The following is a 23,166-nucleotide window of genomic DNA, read 5'->3' on the forward strand; positions in this document are numbered from 1 at the left end:
ATATTTTGATCAACTTCATTCCCTAGCACCTACCCTTTCCTTCCCTCCCTCTCCCATCCCCTTCTTCTATTCTACTGGCCTCCCTATATTATTTACTAATTTTTTAAATATTTAAAAAAATTTTTTTAGTAATAGGTAGACACATACCTTTATTTTGTTTATTTATATGTGGTGCTTAGGATCGAACCCAGGGCCCCACATGTACTAGGTGAGTGCTCTACTGCTGAGCCACAACCCCAGCCCACCCCTATATTTTTTAAAAATTTTGTTCTAATTAATCATATCAATAGAATGCATTTTGACACCTGTACACAAATGGAGCACAACTTCTCATTCCTCACACCAGTAGTGTAATCATACATGTATATAGGGTAATAATGTCTCATTCGTGTCCTTCCCATCCCACAGCCCCACCCTCCCTCTCCCCTCTGCACAATCCAAAGTTCAGGTACTTGGAATTTTGAGAGATTATCCTATCAATGTGGGGAGTCCTATTATCTTAACATCTTCAGATCCTTGAACACAGATGTCTTTCCATTTATTTTGGTGTTTTAAAATTTCTTGCAACGTTTGCAGTTTTCAATGTATAAATCTTAATCATCACTTTTTTGGTTATATTTATTCCCTAATTTATTCATTTTGATGCTATTGTAAATGGAACTGTTTTTATTTCCTTTTCAGACTAATCATAATGTATAGAAATGCAACAGATTTTTATATATTGACTCTGCATCCTGCAACTCTGCTCCGTTTGTTCATAAGTTCTAGCTGTTTCTCTGTATGGCTTCCACAAGGTTTCTAAAAATAAGACATGCCATCCACAAAGGGTTTTTTTGTGTGTGTGGTGGTGCTGGGGATTGAACCAAGGGCCTTGTGCATGCGAAGCAAGCACTCTACCAACTGAGCTATATCCCCAGCCCTATGAAGAAAACATTTTTACCTCTTCCTTTCAGATATAGATGACTTTTGTTTTTCTTGCTCAACTGCTCTGGCTGGAATCCCTAGTATAATGTGGAAAAGAAATGGGAAGAGCAAAGATCCTTCATGGTCTTAGGAAGAAAGGCTGTCTACTTTACTGTAAGAACAATGTTAGCTATAGTTTTCCTAGATGTCTTCTATTAGATTAACAATTTCCTACTTTGTTCAATGTTTTTATCATAAAATGGTACTGAATTCTGTCAAATGCCTTTTCTCTGTCTACTGGGATAGTCATGTGGGTCTCTTACTCTATTAATATATATATCACACATATATATGTATATCACATTAGTTTCCATATGTGGAACTAACTGTGCACTCCTGGATAAATCCCACTTAGTCATGATGTACTATCCTTTTAATATGCTGCTGACTTCAGTCTGCCACTCTTGTTTAGCATTTATGCATCTATATTCAAGAAGGATATCAATCTACAGTTTTCTTGTGATGTCTTTTTTCCTTGGCTTTGGTATCAGGCTGAATTTTGCCCTCATAAAAATGAGTGCTTGCCTTGCATGCAAAAGGCCATGGGTTTAATCCCCAGCTATACACACACACACACACACACACACACACACACCAAAAAAATAAAAATAAAAATAAAAGAGTTAAAAAGTGTTCCACTTTTTGGATCCAAGGACTGGTGTTCTTTATTTTTTTTAATTTGGTAGAATTCACCAATGAAGGCTGGTCTTGAGTCTTTCACTATCAGGAGGTATTTGATTACTATCTCCACCTTTTTACTTGTTATATACATCTGTTCAGATTTTCTCTTTTTATAGAGTCAATTTTGGTCATCTCTGGGTTTCTGGGTTAAAAAACTCTTGAGGATATATATATATATATATATATATATATATATATATATTAGTTGTTGATGAACCTTTATTTTATTCACTTATTTATATGTGGTGCTGGAAATCAAACCCAGTGTCTCACCTATGTGAGGCAAGCACTCTACCAATGAGCCAAATCCTTGAGTTAATGGATTTCTAGTATCTGATCCTTAATTTTCACTCTACATAAAAAACTACTTATATTCAAAATGAAATATGACTTTACTAGTCTCTCTAGAATTAAAATTCAGGTCAGCAAATCATGGAATAAAGTGAAAAAATCGTGTAGATTTTTTAGCCAGTTCCACTGTCAAGCACAATGTTGACATTCCAACTGGCAGGAGATGCCCGTCTCCAGGGCCCAGGACCCACCCAACAAGTCTAGGGAAGCTGGTGTCCCAGGCTCCTTCTGCCCTGTTAACACTTCACCGCTGCCTAGAAACAGATGTAAATATATCTCACCCTTTCCGATCAAACTCTTTGTCCAAATCCTTCTGAATCATTGTCTTCTGAGCCTTGTAATGGGTTATTATGCCAATGTTTCGAAAAGTGACGTCTCTTCTTTTGTCTTTAATAAGTTTAATTATTTCCATCACCAATTTTATTTCTTGAACATTTACATATGAGCTAAATAAGATTTAAAAAAAGGACACATGAAAACTAATAGCATTCTAATTGCTAACAAGTCCCACGTAGTTTGCTTCCCAATACAATGAAGGGCAAGTAAGACAGGCTCTCTCTTTTATTCAGCCAGGACTGACTCCAGGAGGATGTTATAATGACCATTAATATTGGACATACAAATAAGCATAAAACTGCACAGTGAAACATGAAGATTTAGAAAGGGGAGAGTCTGGAGTCAAATGAAGTTTAGTTACCAGTATTTCCACCTGTTAAAACACGGATAGCAGTAGTGAGAGCAACAGTATCTATAATAATGAGAATATACACAACGAGTAACACCATTTAAGGATCTGCTACCCGCAACACACTGAGAAAGAGCCTGGGATGTGTATCTTCCTTAATTCCCCATCACTGGCCATGTACCATGGGGCCAGGAAAATGCCACCTGCAGAGGGTAGATATGGACACTGTGGCACCAGAGTTGAACATGGGACCCTTGCTGGCCTTTCTGCACTCCCAGCCCACCCCCCAAATTATGTGTTCTCTCACTGGTACACCAGACCCAACACACACCAATACCAAGGGACAAACTTCACCTGCACCATATGCTTGAGGCTGTCCCATCTTGTTCTACAAGTCTCAGATAAGAACCCACTATTCTCACTCCCAGTCTTACTATACTATCTAGACAACCCTGTCACCTGGCGATGTCTCCAACCCCTGAAATCGTCATTTTCTTGGGTTGCTGGTGGGAGCCATTAGCCAAGTAGGTATGACAATTTCCTTGCCAGTGTACCCCATGTTGCTTAGTGGAAGGACTGTGGAAATAGGACATTTTGCAGTGACATTGCAGTTAGGTGACCTTGCTCAAGGACCAGGGCGGATCCGGGATTAGGGTGTTCCCAGTTTAAGATTATTCCTGCTTGGAATAGGGCGTATCCTGCTGCCTGAGTTCCCCTTGAGTTCTCATGGGATTCAGACAGTATTTTTTGGGAGTTAGAAGCCCAGTGGAGGTGGATTTGGGCAGAGAATGTGGATTTCCCCAGAACGTGATTGTAGACGGTTGGTGTCAGTTCGGGAATAAAGAGTTGCTGTTTGAATCTACAAGCTGTGTGGTGGCTCGTGATTGTGTGCCCAGCCAGACTGCGGCATTTGTGCCCAGCCAGACTGCGGCAGGTTGCTTCCTGGGTCAAGCCTCTCTGGTCAATATTACTCCTACAAGCTGTCAGGGCATTATCTGTAATCTGACAGCTGACTCCTTCTCTGTCTTAACTTCTGTACTGAATGTTTCCCCTTCCCCCTCTTTACCTTAATACCTGCTTCTCATCTGAGGATGGTACCTGCTCTGCAGTCCTTTCTGGCAGAGTGGAAGCTGCATTTACTACCTCATGTTGGGGAGGCAGTGTTTGCACGTGGGTTAACAAATGTTGCCTCTGGACTATTCCTCCCCTGCTCTCTCATAAGAATCCCTGGCTCCTCTGATATCTCCGCTACTTAGCAATACCACCACTCCTTTCTGCTGTTAGTTATAAACAGCCTGAACATGGTCCCTTATTCCTCACCCCAGATTCTTAAAGTATCCCACCCAACTTTTGTCTCTACTTCCTTACTCCCACTTCCACTTTAATTCAAATGAATCTATCTTTTCCTTCATGGCATTCAACGCTTCTGAAATGACCACTCATCTAGGAGACGGCCTGATTAACACCTGTCTCCCCCTCAGACCACAGCAGCCTCACAAAGGGGCTTGTCTGCTTCACTCACTGCCCCAACTCCACATGTGGCTCCTCAAGTAGGAACATCACCCCTTGACACAGAGAAAGGACAAGCTCTTGACAGTGCTCTGGCACGAGGCAGAGATGTGCATGGGAAACATTTTTAATACAAATCTAAATCAGAATAATGTAGAATTCTGAAACCTTCACTGGGGAATAAATAAAGAGAACATACTCATTATCCCGTCTTTCTGAACCGTCTCCAACGTCAAACACAAGGTAAGGTTGGAATGGCCAGTCTGATGAACACCGGTTGGTTTCAGTCAGCCTATAGAAAAGCAGTACCATTCAGAATGTAAGATACAAGTACAAATTTTATATTATTACCACCATTGTGTGTGTGTGTGTGTGTTCGGGAGGGCGCAGGGACTGCAGAAAGTAAGGGAATAAGAGAGACTTTCTGGTAAAACATACAAAATAGATTTTACTTCTATTCTGGTGCTAGGAAAAGTGATCATTATTATTTTTTTTGGTGGTGCTGGAGCCTTGTGCATGCGAGGCAAGCACTCTACCATCTGAACTATATCCCAGCCTTAGGCAAAGTGATTTATGTCATCAAAATGTAGAACAATTATGACTGGGAAGTTACTCATAACACTGTAACAAAAAAGCAACCCACAGAACACTATGTAGAGTAAGGTTCAGTTTTTTCCCTCAAAATTTAAAAAGAAAGTAAAAGACATGCACAGAAAGACTGGAGGGCTGGGGCTACAGCTCAGTGGTAGGCGTATAGCCTGAGGCCCTGGGTTCCCGCTCCAGCACCACCACCTCTACCCCCCAACATGAGACTGGAAGAGAGGCTGAAACACCTTCAGTGATTACTTCTGGGTAGCATAAATATGGGTGAGTTCTCGCCCTTCTCACTTTGTTCATCTGCACTTGATCTAGTCAACATGTTGGCACCAATTATTAGAGGAAATTAATAATAAAAGTTAAGGACAGTTAAATGGCTATTTAAACAGTTAAACCTACAAAAATAAATACACAAAACAAAACAAAAACTTACAAGCAATGGGAAACCCACCTATTTGTTTTCAAACTTCTGTTATAAACATAATTAGAAGGGAAGAGACATATGTCTGGATGCATCCTGTACTGAATAGTGAGCTGTAAAATCGGCAGTCTGCCAATCGTGTTCTGCTCTACTTTCTCTTCCAGCAGTTTGTAGAAGCGAGCCATCATTGACTGGTCATAGCCATACTCCTGTGCTTTCTAAGAGGGGGAGAAATACAGCAATAATTTTAAAAAAATTGTTTATACTTTTTTCACAATTATAAAAGCAACTACTGAGCTCTAATATGAATATGGCAGTTCAGGTGGTATAAGATTACCAACAATCACAGATTCAGAGAAAGGAGATGTGTCTGGTTCTGATTCTCAAAAACTCTTTTGTGATGTTAACAAAAGCCATCCAAAAAAATCAATGATGAATGAAGCCAAGAAATTTAATGCAAATTTTAACAATTATTTCTGGGGTATACCCTTCATTTGTAGAATCACTGAATGCCATTACAAGACCCATATCTTCATTCACTCACGTAGTATGCACTGAACATCTACAATCTGGAGTACTGAGACTGCTAAGGTAAATCAGATCAAGTCTCACAGAACCTACATTCTAGTGGGGGAGCAGAATGCAAACACACTAAAATGATTTCACAAATCAAATACTGAGTTACAACCAGCATTGTGAAAAACCATGATATAAATGACAAATGAAGAAAACTGACTTAATGTTATCACAGTTAGGCCTTGGGATATAATTTTCAATGACAGCATCATTCAGAATTCTAAAAATCTTCCTGAGTGAGGCTGAAGATATTTGCTTTGAAGAAGTCTGTGTAAAACTTGAATAAGGCTGTTTTACAACCTATGATACTGAAAAACAAAGCCATACTTCTTAATATATACTTTTTATTTATATATGTTATTTTGAATAAATTTGTGTAATTAAAATTATTATTACCAGAAATTTAACAGTTTCATCTATATCCCCCAAAGTTTTTATTTATTTGAATTAACCCCAAATCTAATTTGGAATCTTTGGGAAATCAGAGAAAAAACTTATACAGGATAGCACATCGAACTCGAGGAAAACAAACTTGAGTCCAAAATGACATAGATTTATTTATATATTCTGACATAAAAGAATGTCCCTGGATCTATTTACTGATTGAAAGAAAGCCACTGTGCATAGAACTATCCCACCACACTTAAAACAAAATCCTACATATAAACCCATTCAGGCATACAAACCTTATAACCATCTTATACTGTTATTTCAGTGACTTGTTTTACTGTCTGTTATTCACTGGAACAGAAGCTCCAGGAGGGCAGGAATTCTGTCTGTTTTCTTCACTATTAAAACTCCACATCTGAAACAGTGCTGAATTATGCTGGCACTCAACACACACATACTGAAAAGAATGAGTAAGTGTGCAGAGACTGTCCTCAAAAATCTGGTGAAACACTACTCACAGTAATTAGCCCTGGAAAGAGATGGCTAGAAAGGCATTGTATGGAAATTAACTTTGTAATAAACTTCCCTCAATAAGCCTGTTCTATTTGTTTGATAATTAAAAAGCACAAATAGACAGATTTTTACCATTCTTGCAGTTTTTATCAAGTATCAAAGTAGGCAGTCAAGTCGAAACCAACTAACAATTCCTTCTCACTGCATGTTGAGGCCCCTCCAGAAGTAACATCAAGTAAACTCTGGGAGCCCTACATGATATGGGAGAGCTGTGGTAGTGCTCACTCTTCACTCTTCTTCATGAGCAAAGCCGCAGCCGCTCTTCTCATAGACACAGGCTTTCACTCGGAGACAGGTGTGTCTCTGGGCTACTAGCCTGCTTGTGTACCTGTGCTCAGATGTCATACAAGGGGTTGTGCTATGCTTTTAAATAATTTGAAGGAAAAAAGCATTAACAAAAACCACATGCCAATTATGTCCCAAAATTGAAAAGAAATACTCTGAAAATGACCCATTACGAGGGATTACAAGGCCACTACTCTTTTATTACTACTCTCATATTTGTATAAATTATATATCAGTAAAGAACACACTAAATTTCAAAACTACGGTCTAGGCCTATTCAGATGACCCCAGCCGTCCACTGAACGCCAGCTGTGATGTCCATCCCTGGGAGGCACGTTAGTAGGAGTAAAAAAAGCCTGGATGGATTGCAATCCAGGTACACACTCCCTGTAGGCAGGATCTACAACAAGGAAGATTTCTTTTTCTGTTATCTTCACTTTCAAATGATGTGAGGGCATAGCTGTTTTCTTGTTCAATGGAAGAAAGAATTCTAAAATTGAATATGTATCCCCAAATAATCTGTTTATGGTGCTTTCCTCAAATTTGAGCATAATTAAATATATCAGGAAGGCTCAGATTCTTTTTCTTGCACCATAAAGTTTTTCTTTTATGTTTTAGTGTTTGTGTTATTAAAATATACCAAATATAAGCTGGGTGTGGTGGCATGTGCCTGTAATCCCAGCGGCTCAGAGGCTGAGGCAGGATAGTGAGTTCAAAGCCAGCCTCACAACAGTGAGGTGCTAAGTCACTCAGTGAGACCCTGTCTCTTAAATAAAATATAAAAAAAAGGATGGGGATGTGGCTCAGTGGTAGAGTGCCTCTGAGTTCAATTCCTGGTACAAAATAAAATAAAATATACCAAATATAGCCCTTAAAGTAGCTGCAGTTTTCCTTTTCCCTGGAACACTGGTGCACATGGACTAGTCCATCTAGGATTCCTGTCTCCAATGCTTACGTGCTCTAAACCCCAACCATAATAAGCCCAACAATGGACAAAGGGACCCTAGCAGAGATTTTTACTTATTAAGACTCAGACAAGTGGGCTCAGGATGTGGCTCAAGTGGTAGTGTGCTCGTCTGGCATGCGTGAGGCACTGGGTTCGATCCTCAGCACCACATAAAAAAAAATAAAGATCTTGTGTCCACCTAAAACTAAAAAATAAATGTTTAAAAAAAAAAAAAAAAAGACTCAGACAAGCACTTATTCTGTTTTCTCATGTCCTACTATATTTTACCACATAATCACCATGCCAATTTTTTATTTTTTTGCAAAAAAATGGGGTATAACCATAATGAGATGCTTAAAAAAAAATTGTCAGTGTTACTTAAAAATCATTTACTGCTTAACTGTCTTTGGTGCAAGATTAGGATACATAGAATACCTGTGAATATGTGTTAATGCAGTGGTGATGATTATGCAGTGAAATATGGCATTTTCCCTCCATACAAGAAATGACAATCTAAGAAAGAACCACCTTCTGAAAACCGACGACAAAAAAGCCCCTTCAGCTTCTGTACAGAACAATGCAACGCACCATGGAAATGACTGTGGGAGGGAGCTGCTTGGGGTCGCCCACCAGGATGAGCTTATTGCAGCGGTGAATGAGCGGTGTGAGAGTCTCCACTTCACAAGACTGCCCGGCCTGGATGAGAGCAGAGGGAAGAAGCAGTCTTAGTTACCTTTGCTACTTATTTATCCACCATTCATAAAAGTACCACACCATTTCTATACCAAAGAGAAGGTTTTTTTTTTATGAGAAAACAAAAAAACAGCTGGGCACGTAATCCTAGCAGCTAGGAAGACTGAGGCAGGAGTATCATGAGTTCAAAGCTTCAGCAAGGGCGAGGCACTAAGCAACTCAGTGAGACCCTGTCTCCAAATAAAAATACAAAATTGGGCTGGGATGTGACTCAGTGGTCAAGGGCCCTTGAGTTCAATCCCTGGTACCCCCCCAAAAGAAAAAGAAAAAAAAACACACAACAGGGGCTGGGGCTCAGTGGTGGAGCGCTTACCTAGCACGGGTAAGGCACTGACTTTATCCTCAGCACCACATAATAAATAAATAAATGTTTAAAACAAAACAAAACAACAACAACAAAAATCAAATTTTCTAAGCACAATTAAAACAAAACAACATATTTTTTGAAATTAGCCACAACAGACACTACTATCACTTGGGAACCAGCAAATTACAAGGTTATGCACGTTCTAGGTTTGTGTTCTTTGTTCCTGCTGGGCATGAAGCTGGGAAAATTTTTTCCCCTCTGAAATTCTTTTAGAACCTTCATCTCTGAAGTTCAAGAGATACACTAGGTGTTGTGTATCTTTCCTCCCTGTCCTCAGTAGGATGCTTCAATCACGACATTCAAGTTTCTCTTTAATCCAGTGGCATTTTCTTCAATTATTTCATAACTTTCACTTTCTCTATTTTTTCATTTTGGCAAATATTGTTTTAAAATTTATTTTTATTTTTTATTTTTTTTGGTGTGCGGGGGGGCACCGGGGAATGAACTCAGGGGCACTCGACCACTGAGCCACATCCCCAGTCCTATTTTTGTATTTTATTTAGAGACAGGGTCTCACTGAGTTGCTTAGCACTTCACTTTTGCTGAGGCTGGCTTTGAACTTTGTACAGTTATGAGCATAACTGTACATATTTATGGGGTACGATTATTGGATCTTGGATCTTTTGGATCAATTCTCTGTTTCTCATATTCCATACCTTACCTGACTTTTCATTCTGGAAAATAGCAATTACCCAATAAAGGTATGCTAAATGAAAATAAACTAAGAATAAAGGATGTTAGCTGTAAACACTAAGGCTGAAAGTCATCTGAAGTTATAAATAAGAAAGCCAGAGATGATTTAAAGCACAAAGGAGGAAGTATGTAGGTTAGATACAAATAAGTACTTCTAAAGGTAACCAGAAGTTTCAAGTAGGATTTAAAAAGTCACTCAAGGGCTGGGGACGTGGCTCAAGCGGTAGCACGCTGGCCTGGCATGCGTGCGGCCTGGGTTCGATCCTCAGCACCACATACAAACAAGATGTTGTGTCCGCCGAAAAGTAAAAAAAATAAAAATTCTCTCTCTCTCTTTAAAAAGAAAAAAAAAGAAATAAGAATTAAAAAAAAAAAAAGTAAATAAAAAGTCACTCAACAGGGATTTTGTTAAAAAAACAATCAGGCAATCTTAAAACTGCACTCCCAAACTGGGTGGTGCATGCCCATAATCCCAGCGGCTCAGAAAGCCGAGGCAGGAAGATCACCAAGTTCAAAATCAGCCTCAGCAATTTTGCAAGACCCTAAGCAACTTAGGGTCTTAAAAAAAAAAAAGAGGGCTGGGGATGTGGCTCAATCCTCTGGTACCAAGGGGGAAAAAAAAAAAGAGTACAATCCAATACTGGAAAGGCAGTTTCATTAGAGTGGACCATTAACAGCATATTACAATGTAAGAAAATACACATATAATGGCAAGTAGAAATCAGATGTTAAATATTTTATTAACATCTCAGCACCTACAATTATTTAGGACTCACTCCTCACAGCACAAGTCAAAGCAGTGTGGCCAAATGCTCACTGACCTCATCAACGATGACACAACTGAAGGGGACACCCCCCTGCCCTCGAAAAGCAGACTCCAGCAGCAAACCACCACTTGTGCTCAGAGTGCAGCAGATGATATGGGACTCCAAAATGATGATGCTCTGTGTTTTTTGTGGGCGACCTTGAACCTAAGGGGACAAAGAAAGGTCCATCACTCTCAGTTGTAAATAAACCCTAACCACAATAAGGTTATTTACTATAAATCACCCACTATTTTAATTTTAATATTTTTTAATTTTTAATACTCATTAAAATTTAGGGGACGCTTCTGATCTACAAAACAGCAGGACAGCATTCAAGATAATCAGAAGCTACCAAAAAGAACACTGTACTTTGCAGTCTAAGCTCAAAATATGACTTAGGCACAGGTGTATTTTAAAAAATTATTTACAATTTGATTTGGTCAAAGTAGATTACAATGCTTCTTGTAGCCTGATGTATAAAAGCAGGCATCAGCACAAGTAGACATTAAATAATTCTGAGTTGTGAAGCAATTATCTGAATAAAACCAGGATTAGAACTAAGCGCGAATGAACATTTTTTCTCTTAGTTTTTAAGTATCTACTATAATATTGTAGCTTTATAAAAGCTAGTACCAACAAAAATGCCTGTGAACCAGACAAATATTTTACTTCCACAGTAAGAAAAACCACCTTGGTCTACCTCTCTGATGAAGGCCAATAGGCACAACACCTCACACTGTATACCAAGTTCCTTTAGCACTCAAGTTAATAAACTGACATTCTTATTAGAGGTTCAGTTTGCCTAATTTGGCTACTTGGAAGTAGCAGCGACTCATCCCATTGGATTTCAAGGTATGTGAGCTTTAGGAACAGGGTGCAAACAGGGCCCTCTAGTGCACACAGGTAAAATATTGTCAGATACTTTTCCTCTCAGCCATTCAGAAAGTAACCTGCCACACACAATTTTAACAGCCCATAGGAAAATGAACTTCATCCTTAAATTTGTAAAGATTAATTTGGGGCTCAGTTTAATTTTTTTTTAATATTTTTTCTTTTTTTGTTTTAGGTGGACATAATATCTTTATTTTATTTTTATGTGGTGCTGAGAATCGAACCCAGTGCCTCACACTTGCAAGGCAAGCGCTCTACCACTGAACCACAACCCAAGTCTTCACATAATTTTTTTTAGTTTAAATAAAGAAATTGTAAATGGAAATATGAATTAAATTGAACTGCTTTTTCTCAGCTCAAAAATATTAACACTAGCAGTTGCTATTGCCCTCTCCCCCTTGAACCTGCTTGACTTGATAGGGCTACATTCTGATGATCACCTGGTTCAGCCTAGCTTCAATTAGTCTAATTTTTATCTAATGTTTTTACATCCAAAGAATATGAGAAACAGCTATATAGTTAGTTCTCTGTACCTGTGAGGACCACATTTAGGAAGTCTACCAACTGTGGACTAAAAATATCTAGCAAAGAAAATGCATCCATACTGAGTATGTACAGGCTTTTTCTCCTTGTCATTATTCACTGAAAAATACAGTTGGGTAACTATTTACATAGCATTTATATTATATTAGGTATTATAAGTCATCTATCTATACACGAATGAGCATAGGTTATATACAAGAGCATCCTTAGATTTTGGTGTTTGTGTGTGTGTGTTTGTGTGTGTGTGGTGTGTCCTGGAAGATAAGCACAAAGAGCATGCTTTAAGCCAAGAACGGGGCGGGGCATCAAGCTGTCTTTATGCCCAGCCCTAACTTAGTGAGGCCCTAAGCAACTTAGACTCCATCCCCCAAAATAAAAAGGGCTGGGGATGTAGCTAAGTGCCCAATGCCCTTGGGTTCAATTCCAAGTAACCCCCCACCCCCCAAAAACCAAAAAACAAAAATCAAGACAGAGTGGAACTCTAGAGGCCTCACAGTTGCCACCCTTGTCCTAAAACTCACACATGTGGTTTTCTTTCTTTCTAAAGGAAAAAAACACCCACATACCTAGATTCATCAACTATTCATTTGGGATAGCAATTATCATAACAATTGTTTTTTGCAGGAGGTAGGAAAGAGAAAGAAGGCACATTCTAAGAGGTATTATTCATATTTATCCAGGTCTAAAAGAGGAAAAAAACTAAAAACAAAACAAAACAAAAAAACTACAATCACCTCTTTCTTAGAAATATCAGAACGTGCAGGGCATGGTGGCTCATGCCTGTAATCCTAGTGGCTCAGGAGGCCTAGACAGGAGGATTCCAAGTTCAAAAGCCAGCCTCAGGGCTGGAATTGTGGCTCAGTGTTAGAGTACTTGCCTTGTATGTGAAGCACTGGGTTCAATTCTCAGCATGGTGTATAAATAAATGAATAAAATAAAGATCCATTAAATAAATAAATAAAGAAAGAAAGAAAGAAAGCCATCCTCAGCAAAAGCAAGGCCCTAAGCAACTCAGTAAGACCCTGTCTCTAAATAAAATACAAAACAGGGTGGGGGATGTGGCTCAGTGGTCGAGTGTCCCTGAGTTCAAACCCCTATACCCTCCCCACTCTGGGAAAAAAAAAAAAAAAGAAAAGAAAAGAAATCTCAGAATGTGCAAATTCATTCATTCTTGGGTTAAAGGGAGAAAGGAGATTACACTATTTTTTTTTTTTCCAATTCTGTAAGTGTTTGCACAATGAATACTTTTAAAAATACAACTTGAGGGGCTGGGGATGTGGCTCAAGCGGTAGCACACTCGCCTGGCATGCGTGCGGCCTGGGTTCGATCCTCAGCACCACATACAAACAAAGATGTTGTGTCCGCCCAAAACTAAAAAATAAATATTAAAATTCTCTCTCTCTCTCTTAAAAAAAAAAAAAAAAAAAACTTGAAAAAAGCCCATAAGTTGTGTGAACTATTTCATAACATGAGAAAACAAGAAAATGCCATAAGTACTTACCTCTTTAATTTTAGAAGCAAGTTCTTGCCTTTCTTTTGAAACTCTGGCAATTTTTTCATCTAATTCTTGCCTCTGGAAGAAAATCAGAATGCCATCATTAAAACTAAACTCAGCACATCACAGTGCTTTCCAATGGACTGTTCATATGTGAAAAGAATGAGCCTAAAAATATTTTACCAATGACAAACTTAACCCAGCTTGTTTTCTCTTTACCAGTTAAGTCTGGACCCACTCTCGGCATTGCTGGGCAAGACGCAGTCATGCATGCTATTTGTCTGCTTAGCATTCTACCCCTGGGGCATCATTCCTCCACTCATCTCCAGGTGGTTCAAATGAGGTTGTCAATCACACCCCAACCATTCCTCCAGCCACAAGATGAGCACACAATACAACGCTGGCTGGCAAATCATGGCACCCATTCCCTTAATTACAGGGATTAGACCTGCTTGGCTACCCAGGGACTAATCAGAGTACTTCCTTGGAACTGATGCATAGATGCTGGGAGAGAGACCTTCTCTGGGGTTTCTAAGCTGGGACGGTGGAGCCCAGAGAATGCTGGCACTTGTCTTCTCCTGGAGAAGAAATGGTGACACACAGAGAAAAACAGATCAAGGGGTGGAGAAATAATATCATTTGAGCCTCTGGATCCAGCCATATCTGAAGCTAATCCACTCCTGGATTTCCCAGGTATATGAGCCAATAAATTTTCTTCTTATTTAACCTAATTTGAACTGGGTTTAACTTACAACTGAATGACACCTAATAAATTCAGTGTACCTTTAATATAATTTGGCCTATGGGCCAAATTCAATACACCATCTGGTTTTGCACATAAATACAGCACATCCATTTGTTTACACATTATCTATGATGGCTTTCCAAGTACAACAGAGCTCAGTAGCTGCAACAAAGACCAAATGGCTCAAAAAGCCACAAATGTATTTTCTTGCCTGTACAAAAAGCTTGCTAACCCCTGATATAAGGAATACCACTTTTGTATACATCTTTACATATGAATCATGCCATTTGCCAATAAAATGACATAAAATCCTCATAAACTGTGCATCTCTGAATTATCACTAAAGATCAAGCATTAAGAAATGTTTCCATACCTGTATTTCCCGTCCTCCTCGGCACAGAGCTCGCTGGCGTGAAAGCTCATCAAGCTGATGATCTAGATACTCTTTTCTTCTATGCATCTCCTGAACATGAGAAGGTAAGTCTTTTTCTAAAAAATAGAAAAGAAAAATCACATGCTAATTCGAACAATATCTTTACCACACAAAGGAAACAAAAACACAAGGGTATGCCATATTTAGCACTTACTCATTCTGTGGTTGACTTGGCTGTCCAGACTGAATTTCAGGACCTCATTGTTAATAGACTTTTCTGGACCCAGTCGTACTAAATTAATATCACCACAGTTTCCTGTTGATAAAAATCACAGTTAAAGGGCTGGGGTGGTGGTTCAGTGGTAGAGCGCTTGCCTACCATGCATGAGGCACTGGGTTCGATCCTCAGCACCACATACAAAACAAAGATATTGTGTCCACCGAAAACTAAAAAATAAATATTAAAAATTCTTTCTCTCTCTTAAAAAAAAGATATTGTGTCCACCTGAAAAACTAAAAAATAAATATTTTTAAAAAATCACAGTTAAAGATAAATAAGGACACTATCAATAAATCCTGTCTCCATAAATAATATCTATTTCTAAGCAAATATATTAACAGTCAAAAGGGGGTTAACACAAACTGTTAACTAGGTAGCAGGGGCCACAACAGATTCTCAAATTCAGTGCTGTTTCAGATATTCTTCTCAACAACCCCACAGGGCGAGTACTTATCACTTCTACCTAATAAAAGCCAGCAAGATTACATAAACAGTACACTGCAGAGCTGAGATTACATTATACTAATGCTTTTCAAATTATGTTCTGTGTAACAATCACAATAAAATACTTGGGAAATGGTGAGTTAAAATAAAGCAGTTTTCATAACCAAAGACTATTTCAAGGATTTTCATGTATGACTATGTATTTGAATTTCCAAAACAATCTTATTTGATAATCAAATCCTTTTTTGCAGAATACTCAGAAAGGTTTTAAAACTATGCTCCAGGGACTGAGGATATTAGTTTAGCATGCTCAAGGCCTTGGATTCCACATCCAGTACCACAAAATATAAATAAAACTATGCTTCCTGTTACATTTGAGGGACACAAGATGATGAAAATTTCACAAATGGTAAACATCATATAGCTGGCCAATTTATTAACCAATTTTTATTTCTGGTTACCACATTTTATTATTTTTATTTAAACAGTTCTAAAGGCATCACAGGGATGGGTTAGAGCAACCCTACAGATTCATCAGCACTTTATCCCTACTGATACACCACACAGATGCCTGTTCACTGTCCTTCCTAAGTTCCATGAAAATAGGATTTTGTTTTGGTCACTTCCTAAAATAGTGGCTGGTACACAATACACTCAATATATGCTAAGTGAGTACTTTATTTAAATAGCCCATTCTTCTTAATTTGCAGCCACCTTCTCTGGCCAACGTTTTCTTGGGGGTTTCAAAACTGCACTTGTTTCACTTGTGTGTCCAGCAGAAAGGGAGATGACATCACCTGGAGGCTCACCTCCTTTATCCAGAAATGCTCCCAAAGCTATGAGAGATATCGTTTGCATGATGGGGGAGTGTTTGTTTTGCGCTTCAAATCAACATTACTAAGTATGATCTATGTTCTGTAGAATGCAGAGATTTCTAAAATCTTTAATCCTATGAACTCGGAAAGTGTCTCCATTGGCAAAACTACCATTCCAATAAAAATACAGAAATTTTGATAATGGGGGCTTGGAATTTAATGCCCATCAGGAAGCAAAAGGACCTGGAAGAAGTAGAGGGATGAAAAAGAAGTGTATCTGTCTTGGTATGGGATCTGCTGGGGAAAAGAAATTTCTTCTGGAACTTTCCAACCACAAGTCTGTGCCACATGTGGATTTAGTTAATAAACACATAATACAGGGAATGATAAAGGGGAGCCAATCATAAACAAACAACAAAGGGAACCAATCAGAAACACAGTTGTGCTTTTTAAAAATGAGAACAAAATAAACAAATTTATACCTATCTATATATATAAAAACCTAACCTAAAGTAGAAAATTATCTTGAAAAACTGGAATTGTTATATATATAGGATGAATTCTCTTTTCATTTTGTTAGTATTTTATTTTTAGTCTAATTTTTGACATAGGTAGGTTTTTAATGTATTAAATACCTTTAATAATTATAGCTCTATTCAATTTTTCTAAATTTGAGTGAGTTTTGCTGATTCATAAGAATAAATACAAAAAAATCAATTCATTTAAAAAGTCTGAATAGCTTCAGTACTCAAACTAGAGAAAGATATTATTACTAAAGAAAAATTATAGGCTGGCTTCACTTATGAACACTACTCTTAAAAAACCTAAACAAAATATTAGCAATTGAGCAATTTGTTAAAAACACTGAAATGCACGAACCAGGCATGGTGGCACAGGCCTATGAACCCAGTGACTCTAGAGGCTGAGGCAGAAGGATTCCACGTTTGAGGCTAGACTGGACAACTTAGCAAGACCCTGCCTCCAAATAAAAAAAAAGGGTTGGGGATGGGGCTAAGTGATAGTGCTCTTGGGTTCAAGCTCCATTACAGCATCCCTGCACACAAGCTAATACAAGACAAGTTGACCCTATTCTAGGAATCAGATTTTAACATTAGACAAAATAATTTGCCATATTAAGAAATTAAAAACTTCATTATAATTTCAATAGATGTAAAAAAACCCATGAAATTAAATCCAACATTTTAAAAAAATACTTTTAGTTGTAGATGGACACAATAACTTTATTTATTTTCATGTGGTGCTGAGGATCAAACCCAGTGCCTCACACATGCTAGGCAAATGCTCTACCACTGAGCAACAACCTCAGCCCCAAATCCAACATTTTTTCAGGAAAAAAACTCTAATAGGACTAGAACTCTTTAACTTGCTCAAGTGTACCTATGAAACCCGGAAGCAAGCATCATACTTAATGGAGCAATGTCCAAGGCATTTCTTTAAAAACACCCAGGACCACTGCAATTAGTGAAAAGTGAAGAAGAAAGCACTGGAGTCAGGCGGGGTGGTGCACACCTGTAATGCCAGCAACTGGTGAGGCTGAGGTAGGAAGATCCCAGTGCAAGGTCAGCCTGGGCAACTCAATGAGATCCTGTCTCAAAATAAAAAATAAAAAAGGACTAGGCGTGTACCTTAATGATAAAGTGCCCCTGGGTTCCACCCCAGTATCAAAAGAGAGAGAAAGTACTGGGGGAAAAAAGTTCTCTTTTCTTACAGAAAAGATAATATTTGCTCTCTGATAAGAAATAAAAACATCCAACCTAGACACCTGGCTCATCCTCACCCTGGCCCCTGTGTGCCATTCAACCACAAACATGCCAGGAAGCTTACCCTCAGGCAGGCAGGGAAAGCAAGCTAACACTGAATCACCACATGTGCGCTACGTGGGAACTGTGCTCAGGAGGGCAAGCAAGCACAGCCACTTTTAAGAATCTGACACTATTTAGGAAACGGGAAATGTACAAACACTGCAACCACATTTTCACTTCTAGACAGACAAATGTGAAACCCAGAGTATTCCCACACCTCTCAAAACAGAAACAAGTTTCATTAGGCAGTATTTATCCTCAGACCTATGGTCTGATCCTTCTACTTTCTTCTGTTCTGTTTTAACTTTCTAGGTATCCCTACGCTGACTTTACAATCCACTAAGTGATCAAAGCCCTGCACACACCAGATCCAATTCTGCATGCTGTGCTGGGAGTGCTCCACTACATTGCACACCGTGCACAGCAGCAGGCGTTTCTACACCCACACTGGAGAACATGTGCAAGTACAAGAACAATTACTGCAATATGAAGTGCGAAATGAAAACTGACGAGAACCCACAATTCTAATCCATGGCTAATGAATAAATTGTGAACCCATACAATGAAGGTAGCCTGTAGCTGTCAATACGAATGACCACAGCTATACATAAAATCACTAATCTAACATGCAAAGGCAAGTTGTAGACTGATGATGTACTGGAAAGTTTTAAGAATAAATGCACTCTGTGTAATAGTAAAAGTGCATATGTTGTAGAAGAAAAAAGAATATGATTCCTCACAATAAAGATCACATGTCCCACTCTCTCTTGTACTGAGGTGTCCCACGTCATTTCTGGCCAAGAGGAAGTAGAGTTGCTACTGACAGTATCTAGGAACCCTTCTTAAAATATGGCTAGTACACTCCCTTTGTTGCTTTATCAACTCTTTCCTCATGCTTAATAGATGTGATTACTGGAGCTGAGGCATTATTTCTGACCATGAGATGCACTAAAGTGGCCAGACACAATGGAGCAACAAGATAACAAGGAGCCTTGGTCTCTAAAGACTGAACCAGTGTTACTAGTACCAAGTCCTCAACTGCCCACTTCTGGGCTTTTGAATTTGAAATTAGAAAAAAAAAATCTATCATATTTAAGCCACTGTATTTAGATTATTTGCAACTGATTCTAATTCTAATTGATAAAAGGCAATGTCAATTACCCTCAAGGAAAATAAAATCTGGTGGAGAACACAAGGTATTCCACGAGCTTGAGAAAGTAGTATAACATAAAGCCAGGGCAATATCTCTGAAAATGAGTGGTATGAAGAGAGAGTTAAAATTAATTAAAAAAAAGAATTTTACATCTTCATCCAAGTATCCTGAATCAGTTGTAGCAATACTCATCACAATTATGTGCATTTCAACAAAACGTTACTCCTATGGTGCACAGAACATCTCTACACTTCAGCTTCCCCCAGCCAGACACAGAAAGTAGGGCTGTTTGACACCAGCTCCCAGGATGATTCTGAGGACTGCTCACACACAAACACGCAATAACTATGAACTATGATTGTTTTTATTGCTTTCAAAAGCCATTGCTCAACGTCAGCCTATCTTCATCAGCCCCCAAGGCCCTAGCTCTTCAGTCACGTGAGAGCCTTGACTGAGTGCTGGGCAGTGTTCTGGAGGGGCTACAGTGAACACGCCGGAGCCCCTACCTCATGGACCCTTTACTTCCCAAGGTTCTCTTACCTGATTTTTATTTAGACCTACCTCTGCCTGAGTCCCCTCCTCCCTTATGTCCTGTGGCCAACTCCTAAGTGCTCTTCTGTTTTCATCTTAGATATCATAGATATCATTTCCTCCAAAAGCCCTCCCTAACCCTCAGACAACTGAATCAAGGGTCTCTCAGAATTGCCTGAAAATATACCACGTTTAAGTCCCATTATAGAAGTTATCACTCTATACTATAATTGCCCATTGACCTCATTACATCGTATGTCACCTTGAAGGTTTCAATGTTGAAACTTCAGTATTTGGCACCATGACTTCCACAGAGTAAATGCTCAATAAAAAATATGCTAAATGAACCAGCAAGTACATATGGGCAGTGACCCAGGCAGATGTTGTCACCAGGAATAACTGGCTCTTTTTCATTCAAAGTTGCCCACACCAAACACTGAAAACAGAAAACAAATTAAAAACCCATACGATTATCATACCCAAAGGATTCTTCTTGTCTTTGCATTTTTCTTTGAACTCGAGGATGATCTTTTTCATGAGCTCATCAACAGCTGCATTAGAAGGTGCACACACAAGTACACGGTTCTGTTTGATTTTGGCATTGGAGTTTTCATCTGAACGCCCCTTCCTCTGGTTCTACAATTTGCCATAAGCCAAACACACAGACAGACACACACACAAAATCTGATGAGCTCTATTACAAGGTTTTAAGGTTTTTCTCTATTTCCATGTATGTTCAAAAGCTCCCATAATAGTTAAAAATAAGTAAAAGCATCTACATCTTACATTGATATTAAAATCATTGCCATAAAATTTTATCCTAACTGCTATGCACCTTACTTACTGTACATACCATCCACTTACATTAATCACTATTCAGTACAACCAACACGTAGTTCAGGAACACATTTTGAAATGGTTTCCTGGTGTCACATGTGGCCCAAAATGAAGCCTGAAGAACATCCTCTAGTTCTCAGGACTTGCTTCACATAAGACAATGCCCTTCTGACTTCTTTCCTCCCTCTGCCACCCCTTCCTGATATAGTTCTACAGAGTTGTCAAAAATACACATCCTAGCACTGCAAACAAAATAAAAAACAAGGGGAAAATATACTTTAATACTTATTTATATGTCAGTTGATTCAAGAAAAGTAAAATAACACACCCAGTTAATAGCACCAGTGTCCTCCCCAGACCTACCTCTGTCAATAATCGGTAAAGGAGGCCAACAATAGTTTTTGATTTTCCTGTGCCAGGTGGCCCATGAATCAGACAGATTTTGGCAACTGATGGTGACTGTTTCACCATGGCATATGCAGTTTCTATTGCTTTCTTTTGGTCTTCATTGAAATCTCTTAAGTAGGCAATCTGTAGAAAAAGACAGTTGTGGGAATGAGCTGTTTTTTTTCCTCCCCTGTAGTGATGTGTGAGAAAGGTAATGGAAAACTTTTCAATTTCTTCCAATCTGTGCTACACAAAAGCTTTGGTTGGAGCTAGGCAAGATCCTAAAGTGACCTTAAATCCAAAAACCACTTTAACTACTGGAAAGAAAGCTAATTAGTTGCTAATTACTAATTAGCACTTGTAGTCTTCAGCCTACTTACAAGTACAAGTGTATTTTTAATTTGTAATTCTTACAGAAATAATTGCAGTAAATTTCATTTACTAATTTATATTTTTCTTCTATTTTTTTTCCCATTTAGTGAATTCTCTCCTTGCATAGTAGAAATATTTCATGACAATTTCTTTCTTTACATAATGTGATGTAGTAGAAAAAACATGGATTTCAGGGTCAGGTCTGAGACTAAATTTTAGTTTTATTTTCAAGCTAGTTCACTAAACTCCTAAACTCTCTGAGTCTCAACCCATCAATGAAGTCCAGGGTTCTCTGAAAGGTGAGAACTGACTGAAATAATGCTCCATACATTGAGGGGTTCAATATTATTAGCTTCCTTTTGCCTTTCTGTGTTGATTTTCTGGAATCTATACACTGCTCTTTGGTGGAAAACACGTGTGCATACTTCATCTTTGCATCTGCAACAGTACTATCAATCATTCAAAGGCAAAGCTCAGTCCACGAAACCAGAGACAACTCCTCTTGAATTCTGGTCACCTACTAAACCTTTCGGCAGGATGCTGACTCTTTATTGTCCTGTACCTTCCTTGGAGTAAGCAGCCTAATTACACATTTTGCAATCCTGAAGAAAACTAAATACCAAACACTACTGCATACACATAGTGAGCACATCTTGTAGACACACAAAAGTGCACAAGCAGCTACAAACATGACATTTTAACATTCTGACATAATAGTGCCTGACCTTCCCTGGTATACAATCAGCACTCACAATTCTCTCAGACGTCATAGTTGGTAAATCTGTAGTACAAAAGTCCATAGGGTTTGGAGACAGAATGGCTCTGGCTAGTTGGTTCCGACCACTCAGCAGAGACATGGCTTTCAACTTCCTTTGTGTAGTTACCAGAGAACTGATTACAATGCATTTCATAAGGTCATTCAGGTTGGCTGGCAGGTTATCTTGAGTCTGGATGCAAAGGGAACACTCCGATTTCCCGTTACGCACTATTATCAAGAAGGAGAAAAAGCAAAATTCAGTTACCAGTGAATTCAGAATACCTAATTCAGAATTAGATATTCCCCATGTCTTTGTATGATATAATATTTGAATAATTCACTCAATAAATATTTACTCAATGCTTCCTAAGAACCAGGTAATGTGCTTCTCTCACCAGAGACTTATTTTCTAGACAAGGGAGCAGATACCAAATAAACATTCTGTGGTTGTAAGTACTAGAAAGAGAAAAGGGGATGAGAAAGGGAAGAGGAAGGGCACAGGCTGGTCAGGGAAGGCCTTCATGCTGGAGGGTCCTGGGCCCAGACTTGAAGTAAGGGAGTAAGCCGCACTGTTAGCAGGGAGGAAGAGAGCTACTGGTGGACAGCCACCAACTAAGGTCACCAGGCACAGATGTGTCGCAAGTATTTTAGAGACATGGCTAGAAGGAAAAGAAGGGAGAAAACTGCTAGAAGAGCTACAACATAAAATAGGACCCACAGACCATAGTGATGACTGAACACTATTCAGAATAAGCTGCAATGAGCGAACGCCAAAATCCACTTACAAGTTGCAGCACTTCCTACTGCAGCAGTCTAGGAAAAACTACTGGCAGTTTGGACCAGAATGTAGAAGTGAGGACCAGATTTTGGATACACTGCAGAGAAAGAGTCAATGGGATCTGCTGATGAATTAAATACAGTATGAGAGGAAGAATGGACCATGGATGAGCCCAAGGCTCTTGGCCTGAGCAAATGGAAGAATGGTTTAGGACAGAGCAAAGGAAGAGCAGATGACCGGCAGAAACCAGGCGTTCATGTTGGCTTAATAGGTTTGAAACACTTAACCTTTCTCCAGATGGAGAAGCCAGAAAGTTTTATCTGTGAGGAATTCAGGGAAGGAGATC

The 23,166-nt window shown here is 38.9% G+C and overlaps 1 protein-coding gene across 8 annotated transcripts in view; it reads right to left on the reverse strand.

The window, feature by feature from the left end:
- Setx (senataxin) overlaps positions 1 to 23,166 on the reverse strand; it is an 86,513-nt gene that overhangs the window by 7,760 nt on the left and 55,587 nt on the right. For 7 of the 8 annotated variants that reach the window (XM_071601092.1, XM_071601098.1, XM_027942538.2 and 4 more), the window contains 11 exons: positions 22,038 to 22,270; positions 20,890 to 21,057; positions 20,169 to 20,325; positions 14,858 to 14,959; positions 14,644 to 14,759; positions 13,532 to 13,603; positions 10,612 to 10,761; positions 8,566 to 8,673; positions 5,238 to 5,425; positions 4,389 to 4,481; positions 2,277 to 2,441 (listed from right to left, as the gene is read on the reverse strand). In XM_071601092.1, coding sequence (XP_071457193.1) covers positions 2,277 to 2,441; positions 4,389 to 4,481; positions 5,238 to 5,425; positions 8,566 to 8,673; positions 10,612 to 10,761; positions 13,532 to 13,603; positions 14,644 to 14,759; positions 14,858 to 14,959; positions 20,169 to 20,325; positions 20,890 to 21,057; positions 22,038 to 22,270 — 1,552 coding nt within the window. Of the gene's footprint in view, positions 1 to 2,276; positions 2,442 to 4,388; positions 4,482 to 5,237; positions 5,426 to 8,565; positions 8,674 to 10,611; positions 10,762 to 13,531; positions 13,604 to 13,639; positions 14,104 to 14,643; positions 14,760 to 14,857; positions 14,960 to 20,168; positions 20,326 to 20,889; positions 21,058 to 22,037; positions 22,271 to 23,166 lie in introns of those variants that run through there. The other variant, XM_071601099.1, reaches the window with a different exon arrangement.

Source organism: Marmota flaviventris, chromosome 13, assembly GCF_047511675.1.
Source record: "Marmota flaviventris isolate mMarFla1 chromosome 13, mMarFla1.hap1, whole genome shotgun sequence".
In the NCBI taxonomy this organism is placed as follows: domain Eukaryota; kingdom Metazoa; phylum Chordata; class Mammalia; order Rodentia; family Sciuridae; genus Marmota; species Marmota flaviventris.